General features: G+C 52.0%; 1 protein-coding gene across 1 annotated transcript in view; it reads left to right on the top strand.

Moving 5' to 3' along the window:
- The window catches only part of Rreb1 (ras responsive element binding protein 1), a 131,338-nt gene that overhangs the window by 108,512 nt on the left and 12,810 nt on the right, over positions 1-10,016 (top strand). Inside the window, exons 10-11 of the mRNA XM_023712060.1 lie at positions 4,195-4,384; positions 5,414-8,306. Coding sequence (XP_023567828.1) covers positions 4,195-4,384; positions 5,414-8,306 — 3,083 coding nt within the window. The remainder of the gene's footprint in view (positions 1-4,194; positions 4,385-5,413; positions 8,307-10,016) is intronic.

The following is a 10,016-nucleotide window of genomic DNA, read 5'->3' as shown; positions in this document are numbered from 1 at the left end:
AAAAAATAAAAATAAAAAAAGATTTGTAAAATTTTCCTCTGGCACACTGTCAAAATCTCTTGCAAAATTAAATTGACCTACAGCCCTCTCCCTCTGCTGTGACCCTGTAATTGGAGTTCTACCCTGTCTATAAATATTTTGCAATCCTCTATCAAGTCCCTGACAGAGTTGAGATACCTCACAAATGGGGGTAAGGGGAGTCCGGGGCCACCCCACCCATGCCCCTAATTAAGCTTGGCAAGCCTGAGCCAGGTGGTACCTTACCGCTGAGAGTGAAGCGTGCTGTGGGCTCCGCATCCTGCAACCTGGAGCACAGCTTTAGTGATCCTGCTGTCCTTGAGCTGCACATTCTTCCAGGGCCTTGGGAGGGCTGATGGGGCCCCAGTGTCTCTGCCTGAGTTTCTGAGTGCTGGATTACCATGCTGGTTTTAAGGTGTGTCCACAGGTGTGGCCTGTAGGGCAGAAAGACAAGTGTTTTTCTGTGGGTGTTTACCCCTTCTAGCTGACCTTGGAGTGTACTTTAGTTTCAAAGCAAAATGGGCTTTTTCAGAAGTAGAATAGAAGCTGGATGTGGCAGTGCCTACTTGTAGTGGCACTACTCAGGAGGCTGAGGCAGAAGAACCATTCGAGGCCAGCCTGGTAGCATAGCTGAGGTGCTGTGCTGGGGGCCCGGGTAACAGTGCCTAGACTGAGAGCCCATGAAGATGGAGTGTGAGGTGCAGGTCTAGACCTCACCTTACACCTGGAGGCTGCAGGTAGGTGTCAGGCTGGAAGTGTTGCTCTCTCTGGAGCTGAGGCCCCAGGAGGTGGCAGGGATGAGGACGAGAGTGTAACAGAGGGCTCCATAGACGCATCATGTGCTTCTCTGCAGGCATCTCAATATGAAACCAAAGTACTGAGGACCACTGGAGGATCTAGGATGAAAAGAGAACATGCTAGAAATTAAAGCCCCACCTTTCCTGCATTTTCATGTTTACGAACACGTGCCAGGAAGTCAGCTTTTCCAGATTTCTTTTTGCCCTGGCAAGAGAAAATAATTGTTAAATGTGGAATAGTACCTTGAGGTTTCCAAGCATTTCATTATCTATTTTTCAAGTTGGCGCCAAAGATCCCCATCCCAGGTGAGAAGGGAAACAGGCTTAGAAAGGAAACAAGTTACAAAGGTGAGAACCTTGTGCTCAGTATTTTCTCCTTGGCCTTTCATGCACTTGTAGCTAAAGATGTTTCTAGATTTTAGTTCTTCACTTTTCAGGCTTGCCTAACTGTTAAGCATCCCCTGGTGGGTCTGCTTCATGCAAGTTTCTAGGCCTACCCTCTTCCCTGCGCCGACATACTGACTCAAGTAGATCAGGGCTGGGGTGAGGAATCTCCTTTTTGAATAAGGTCACAAAGGCATCTCCCCTCTGGCATATTGGGAGGTATTGCATAAGTTGTCCAAGTCATGCTGATAACTTCTCCTGTCCCTATGTCTGGGCCCTGACCTCCCTCCTCCCCCAGCCCCACAGCCTTCCCTGAGATGCAGGACTTGTGATTGGTGCTGGGAAATCTTGCTTGTGAATATTGAACATCTGTAACTCTGTGTGTGTGTGTGTGTGTGTGTGTGTGTGTGTGTGTGTGTGTGTACACGCACGCAGGCGTGCAGCCAGCTCTGCCTACCCTGGGGGTGGGGGCAGGGTTGGTGCAGCATATACTGCCAAGGATTAAACTTCAGTCCCTGCGCACTTGCCTAAGCTTGCCTAAGAAGACGCTTTAGGCCGCTGAGCTATCTCACTAGCCCCAGTTACTGTGGGGCGGGCTTCACAATAAGGGAGCAAAGCATCTTCGGCACAGATGAGTTTTATCCAATATTTTCAGTCCAGGGGTGGTTGAGTCTGGATACAGAACCTGTGGTTACGAGGATCCAACTACCCTTTTGTTTGTTTGTTTGTTGGGTTCTCTAAAGTCACTGTAAACAAAATTAGCAAATACTGAGTCACTGGTCCCCAGGAAAATGCAGGGTTATGTTCCTTGGTGCTTTTCACCTTTCTGTCAGTTGTTCAGCACATACACTTGTTGTATGGGGTTTTTTGTTTGTTTGTTTACTTGCTTGTTTTGGTTTTTTGAGACATGGTCTTGCTGTCCATTGAGGCTGGCCTGTGAAGTGACTTCACTCACAGTCCTGTGAAGTTACCTTGTTTCAGATGCTGTTAATTCATTGAGCTCAGAACACCGGGGTAACTCATGCCTGAACAAAGCCTCTCTAACATGTGTATTTTCTCCATCAGCATGCCATAACCCATTATGCTCAGGACAGTGGTCAGCACTTGGACTCAGCCTCCAACAAGGTCATAGTCCCCTCGGAGTGTGCAGCTTAGGGCTGAGACATGTTCTGGTCAGAAGCACCCTGGGGGAGGGCCGAGGAGATGGCTCAGTAAAATAAGCGCTTGCCTGAGTTCAAGCCCTGGTTCCACCAAAAAAAAGAAGCACCCCGGCGCAGGGTGGCTGCATCCATGCTGCTTCCCAGTGGAAGCTCTGTCTCCTCCCTAAGCCTTGGGCCTTCGGACACCTCATAAAGAAGTGGTTCCCTTGGCTGGGACTCTGTCTCCTAGGGCACACCCTGCCTGGGGAGGTACAGACATGGGCTCAGATGGTTCCAGTCCCTCAGGCCTTCTGGGTTGTCTGAATTGAGCCCTTCCCTGGGACTTTGGCCAAGGTGGGGAACTCAGCAAACTACCCCTCCCAAAAAAGAGCTGTATTATGAGTGGTTCATAGAAGCTGGCATTCTACATGTAGCTGTGTGATGACAGGACTCTCACTGGGGAGGTGTCCCCAATTAGCAGAGAGGAGGAAAAAGGTGGACCTATGACAGAACTGTGTTCCTCTGTGCCCCAGCACAGCATGATAGAGCAGCACTCTTCTTTCTTTCAGCACTTCAGCAAAGTAACCTCAGCTAATTTTTGGCTAATTTCCTCATCTCTTTATTCCAGAGAAGAATTTCATAACCAAAAAAGTTTCCATTAAAGTATAAACAATGTAGATGGGTGTGCATTGCTTTACATCTCTGGAAAGCCAGGGTAATGAGGCTGCATGTGGAAGGATGCTGGGCACACACAGCCCCCACCGTGCAGGCGGAGAGCCATGTCTGCCCTGCCTCACTGGAGTCCAGGGCAAACAGGCCAGTGTGAATGAGGAATTTCAACAGTCACATGTGCATGTAGTGCCTCGATTTAGAGCAGGCCCAGGGGATGTTGATAACGTGAGTACTGCAGCATTTTTTGACTGGTTCTCAGTGAAGACTAGAGGATGGCACTGGTACAAAAAGTAGAGACCATTGCTTGTATCGCCTTTGTGGTTCAAAACATTGTAGGATGTCAGCAGTCATCTCCAAATGAAGCGTCATGACTTTGAAGCAGAGGTCATCTGTGGGAGTCTCAAGGAAGGGTTGCAGCCTTGGGACAGGCAAAGACAGGAGCAGGACCTTAACCTTTGCTTTCTCCTGGCTGCGTAGCCGGTCACTCTGAGTAGCCTGTTGAGCCTCATTGTTCCCATCTGTAAGATGAGGCCAGTGATACCCCCTGCCTGCTGCCATTGCGTGACCATGGTGTGGCCATGGCATTGTGTCATGCTTTCTGTGGGTTCCAGATGCAGGGAGTGCAGACATTTTTCAGATAACAACAGTAATAATGTCCGAATTGAATGCGCAGTCATGGTACTTGGCCACCAATTCAGTCATGTCATTTAATTATTTTCCTTGTATCAGTTGCCAGTGATGCTGACATCATCACTGTAGGTGCTACAGAAATGTCTGCATTATTGCCATGTAAACATTTTATAGTAACTAAATCCAGTGAGCTGGGGGAAGGAGAAAGCCTCTGAAATGATCCCTTTCATTCTACCTGGAAGGGTCCCATGCGTGAGTCTGCGCTGGTGGCTTTGGGGTCCCGCCTCCCCTCTCCTCATGCACAGACTTTGGATGTTTGTCCTAAATACATTTCTTCTTACTGCCTGCAAAGCTTTGGTGTTCACAGTTGGCAGAATATTATTGACAAAATAAATGCAAGTCTCTCTGGTGCTAACCATGAGCACAACGGCTTTTTGCTGTCTCATTCTTAGCTGTTCAGTTGAAGGGAGCAGCAGAAGCTATACTAAAGCTGACAGCTAAGTGGAGACCTGACTAAGCCGCCTTCTTAAATCTTTGCCTCTCCCTTTTCCTAGATGTGACATTTGTTGTGTCACCTTTCGAACACATCGAGGACTGCTACGCCACAACGCACTTGTCCACAAACAGCTTCCCCGTGACTCAATGGGAAGACCTTTCATCCAGAGCAACCCTTCAATTCCTGCTGGCTTCCATGACCTAGGATTCACAGATTTCTCCTGTAGGAAGTTTCCTCGCATTTCTCAGGTATTATGCCTGGTGGCTCCAGGCCACTCATTAGACTAAACTCCCTCACCCTGAAGCTTTTTTTCCTTAAAATGTTATCCACTGAATTTTATCTTTTTTTTTTTTTTTTATAACCCACTTTCTCCTAAAATTCAACTTGGAGCCCAATGTGGTGGTACGCACCTGTAATCCTAGTATCCTGAAAGGTGAGGCAGAAGGATCACAAGTTGGAACACAGCTTGGGCAACTAGTGAGACCCTGTCTCAAAATTAAAAAAAAAAAAAAAGGAAGAAAGAAAAGAAAAAGGACCAGGTACATAAATCATTGTGAAGGCCCTGGGTTCAATCCCTAATCCAAAAAGTAAAATAAAAAAATGACCCACTGGCCCTTTCAGTCTCTTTTGGGTCATTTGGTTGAGAGCGGTGGATGGTGTGGGTCTGGCTCAACAGTGCTTTTTGTCATTCTTGGGACTGGACATTAGCGTGTGAGTTATTTACCACCCACACCTAAATCCTACTGTAACTTGAATTCACATGTTTTAATCTTTCCCTAACATCTACATATATATGCCTAGCATTGTGGTATCTGTTAAAAGAACCAGCCTGGAAACTAGAGTACAGAGCATACAGTGTTCAAGAAGAGAACCTTATTTGTTATCTGCTCATAAGGAACCTGCTAAAAGTACTTTAAAGTTGTCTTTCCATTTTGTAAAACTGACAAACACACAAGCTTCCAGTTTGTAGTTTTCCCTGTGTGTAGATCCGTAAATCACCAGTGCCGCCACAGTGCCCCCCACTCCCTGGTTCACCCAGCTTCTAGGAAGATGGAGACCTGCACCTCCGTGGTGGTGTGAGCCCCCTGCAGAGGGCTGGGCATGGTTTCTTAGATGCTTTGCAGTCTCATGGCTTCAGCCCCGAGGCAGCAGTCCAGGGAGGGTCAGACCTCACATTTTAACAGAGAAAGGCTGCACACTGGCACAGGTACACCTCAGATGCTCCCTGTGATGTTTCTGTTTTCATTCCCTGGCTTCTGTCCTCTGGCTCCATACAGGCCTGGTGTGAAACAAACCTGAGAAGGTGCATCAGTGAGCAGCACCGCTTCGTCTGTGACACCTGTGACAAAGCATTCCCCATGCTGTCCTCGCTTGCCCTGCACAAGCAGACCCATGTCACTGTGGACCAGGGCCAGGAAAAGCTGCAGGCCAATGTCCTGGCCAGTGATGCCCTGGACCAGAAGGTCTTCCTGGCCTTACTGGGCCTGCAGCACACCAAAGATGTGAGGCCTGCACCCACCGAGGAGCCTCTGCCAGACGACAACCAAGCAATACAGCTGCAAGCACTTAAGTGCCCACTACCTCAGGACCCCAGCGGCACCAGCGTGCTGAGCCTTTCTCCCTACGAAGCAGCCTCCCGTGGTGGCTCTCTCACAGTGCTCCCGGCCACCAAGGAGGGCATGAAGCATCTGTCTCTGCAGCCCTTCCAGAAAGGCTTCATCATCCAGCCCGACAGCAGCATCGTGGTCAAGCCAATCTCCGGGGAGTCAGCTATCGAGCTGGCTGACATCCAGCAGATCCTGAAAATGGCAGCATCCGCCCCACCACAGATCACTCTCCCCCCGCTCTCCAAGGCCCCTGCCACCCCTCTGCAGGCAATTTTCAAGCACATGCCCCCTCTGAAGCCAAAGCCCCTGGTCACGCCCCGCACAGTGGTGACCACCTCCACACCCCCGCCTCTCATCAGCGCCCAGCAGGCCTCCCCTGGCTGCATCAGCCCCAGCCTCCCACCACCACCGCTGAAGCTGCTGAAGGGTTCAGTGGAGGCAGCCGCCACCGCCCACCTCCTGCAGTCCAGGTCCGGAGCACAGCCAAACTCAGCCCCGCAGCTATTCCTGCATCAGCCGCACTCAGAGCTGGCAGGCCAGCCTGAGATGAAGACACAACTTGAACAGGACAGCATCATCGAAGCCCTGCTGCCACTGAGCATGGAGGCCAAGATTAAGCAGGAGATCACAGAGGGTGACCTCAAGGCCATCATGACGGGACCCAGCAGCAAGAAGGCCCCCGCTGTGCGCAAGGTGCTCTATCCATGTCGCTTCTGCAACCAGGTGTTTGCCTTCTCGGGGGTCCTGCGTGCACATGTGCGCTCCCACCTGGGTATCTCCCCATACCAGTGCAACATCTGTGACTACATCGCAGCGGACAAGGCCGCACTCATCCGACACCTGCGCACCCATAGCGGTGAGCGCCCCTACATCTGCAAGATCTGTCACTACCCCTTTACTGTCAAGGCCAACTGTGAGCGGCACCTGCGCAAGAAGCACCTCAAAGCCACACGCAAGGACATTGAGAAGAACATTGAGTATGTGAGCAGCAGTGCGGCTGAGCTGGTGGATGCCTTCTGTGCTCCCGACACGGTGTGCCGGCTGTGTGGCGAGGACCTGAAGCACTACCGTGCCCTGCGCATCCATATGCGCACACACTGTGGCCGCGGCCTGAGCGGCTGCCACAAAACACGCAAACCCTTTGAGTGCAAGGAGTGCAATGCCACCTTCACTGCCAAACGCAACTGCATCCACCACATCCTCAAGCAGCACTTGCATGTGCCTGAGCAGGACATCGAGAGCTATGTGCTAGCCACCAGTGGCCCAGGCAGCGCTGAGGCCAGCGAGACCTCAGGGAGGGTGGAAGAGGGTGGCTGCGTGGCCTTTAGCGACTGTAAGCCCCTCCCCGCCTTTCTGGAGCCCCACAATGGCTTTCTTCATGGGGCCTCCACCCAGCCGCCCCCTCCACATGTTGCTGTCAAGTTGGAGCCAGCCAGCAGCTTTGCTGTGGACTTCAGTGAGCCCCTGGATTTTTCACAGAAGGGCCTGGCACTGGTGCAGGTGAAGCAGGAAAATGTGTCCTTCCTGAGCTCTTCCTCCTTGACACCCTATGACTGCTCCATGGAGCCTATCGACCTGTCCATCCCCAAGAACCGCAGGAAAGGAGACAAGGATGCAGCTGTTCCAGGGGAAGCCGAGAAGCTGGAGCCAGAGGGGGGCAGCGCTGAGCAGCCAGCCTCCTGTCCAGCACCCTGCTCCACCCTGCCACCAACTGAAAGCCCCACTGCTACTGTGGTGGCGGCCACCACGGCAGCCCCCCTGGACTCCCACACCCAGCCCCACCAGGGCTCCGTGCAGCTGGCTGTGCCTATCTACTCCTCAGCTCTTGTCAGCAGCCCAGCCCTCTTGGGCAGCCCTGCCCTTCTGGGCAGCCCCGCCCTGCTGCGGCCCCTGCGACCCAAGCCTCCCCTTCTCTTGCCAAAGCCGCCAGTGACTGAAGAGTTGCCCCCCCTGGCCTCTATCGCCCAGATCATCTCCTCTGTGTCCTCGGCTCCCACCTTGCTGAAAACCACCAAAGCAGCCAACCCTGGGCCCTTGGATACCAGCAGCAGCACAGCCCCCATAGACAGCTTGGGAGGTGTCATCCCCAGAGCTGCTGCCACACCCCCTGATGCCACCAGCCCACAGGAGCCCAGCGACATCCCCCCAGAGGCCAGCAGCCCAGAGGCAGCCTCCTCCACTGAGCAGGGCCTGGCCAGCTCCTCCAAGAAGAGGGGTCGCAAGAAGGGGGTGAGGAACCGGGCCTGCACCCATAATGGTGGGGTGGATCTGGACTCCAGCGGGGAGTTTGCCAGCATCGAGAAGATGCTGGCCACCACAGACACCAACAAGTTCAGCCCTTTTCTGCAGACTGCAGAGGATGACGCTCAGGAGGAGGTGGCTGGAGGCCCTGCTGACCCCAGCGGACCCAGTGACGAGGAGCAGGGTGGGCCGCCTGAGGACAAGCTGCTGAGAGCAAGGCGGAACTCCTATGCCAACTGCCTACAGAAGATCAGCTGTCCCCACTGTCCCCGGGTCTTCCCTTGGGCCAGCTCCCTGCAGAGGCACATGCTCACACACACTGGTAAGAGGGCCCGCTGGGCCACACAGGCAGGGACTGCTGCTTCCTGTCAGGCAAGCTGAGCCAGAAAGCGGGAGGAAAGCATGAAGTCTTCTTGGAGGCTAGGGAACCACATGTTGCCTGGGGTGCTGTGATTTCCTCTTGCTTACCGTACCACAGTGACCTGTGCCAGTGATCTCAGCCCCAGGCTGCTGGCAAAGGGAAGCGTCCAGGGTAGAAGTGAGCATAGCTTGGTTGGATCCCTTGCGCACACACACGCACGTGCACACACACATATCCCCTATACACACACACCACCTACATGCACCCTTCCATGTCCCTTCTGGGGCTTGAGGCCATCTGCAGGGTTAAGTGGAGGAGGCAGCCCCAGAGAAGTGGGCCTTTGTATTGAGGTATTGGGGCACTATGAGCTTGGTGCTGCGACATGAAACACTTGGGAGGTGTCATCCCCAGAGCTGCTGCCACACCCCCTGATGCCACCAGCCCACAGGAGCCCAGCGACATCCCCCCAGAGGCCAGCAGCCCAGAGGCAGCCTCCTCCACTGAGCAGGGCCTGGCCAGCTCCTCCAAGAAGAGGGGTCGCAAGAAGGGGGTGAGGAACCGGGCCTGCACCCATAATGGTGGGGTGGATCTGGACTCCAGCGGGGAGTTTGCCAGCATCGAGAAGATGCTGTCTTGTGTACTCCCTGCAGCTTCTTGAATTTCAAACATTGTAAAGTTCTTTTGGCTGCCATGTATCTGAAAGGGAAATATTGAAAATGTAATATTGGCCATTTTCTTTCAGTTCTCCAAGCCAGGTGCACATTCCCTATTGTGAAAATTGGTAATAGATTACAGCAGAATTTTTTTTTATTTACACTAATACTGTCAGCTCTTTCAGAGAAACCCTCCAAGTCATGATTAATGTCCTAAATAGCATTTAAGTTTAAAATGATATACCAGAAGTACTTTGCAGATATTAGTGTCTGTAATTTGAGTTTTAAAGCTAAGTTTAGGATATGAATGCATCTCAAATAATTTTATGCCAGTGACCACACAATTCATTTTGATTATAGTTTTCTGAGTATTTTCACAGGGTTTACATCATTGAACTACTGAGTTAAATTCTTTGCCTGTGTAGAGTTTATTTATAGCCCAAATATTAATAGATAGAAGCAGAAACCAAATGGTGCTGTCCACACAGCACAGAACTGCTGGAGAAAATGCAGGTCACCAGTTAAATTTAAAATTTAGATGACAAGTATTTTATTGTAAGTTTTTGTGAGGTATTTGGGAAGACTACTCCTTGTTGCTGACCTGAGGTTCTAATGTAACTGGATGTTCCTTTTTTTGCTTGAGGTACAAACATAGTAGCTCTGGGGTCAGGGATCATGGCAACAGTATAAGCCACCTCTGGCCCAGGTGGGACGAGTGTGAGGCAGGTCCCCATGGAGTGCAAGGCCCAACCAGGCTATGTCTGCTGAGGAGGTGGAGCAGCAGGAGGGACACTGACAGGTGGTCTGGGGCGCTGGGCCAGGGGATGCTGGGGGCCATGGCTAGGAAGTTGGGAGCCCTGACAAGCCACCCCAGTGCCAGAGGCTGCTGTCTAGCCTGGCCTAGCCTCCAGGGAGTCGGCAGTACTGGTTAGGGAGGACTCTGCAGCCGGCCTGTCCAGCCCTGTGAGCACATGTTGCCTTTTGGGCTTCTTTTCTTTTACTGAAATAACTTACACCT

This window comes from Octodon degus, unplaced genomic scaffold, assembly GCF_000260255.1.
Source record: "Octodon degus isolate 3935 unplaced genomic scaffold, OctDeg1.0 scaffold00023, whole genome shotgun sequence".
NCBI classification, from domain to species: domain Eukaryota; kingdom Metazoa; phylum Chordata; class Mammalia; order Rodentia; family Octodontidae; genus Octodon; species Octodon degus.
The sequence above is the reverse complement of the archived record's forward strand: the minus strand, read 5'-3'. Positions and strand labels throughout refer to the sequence as shown.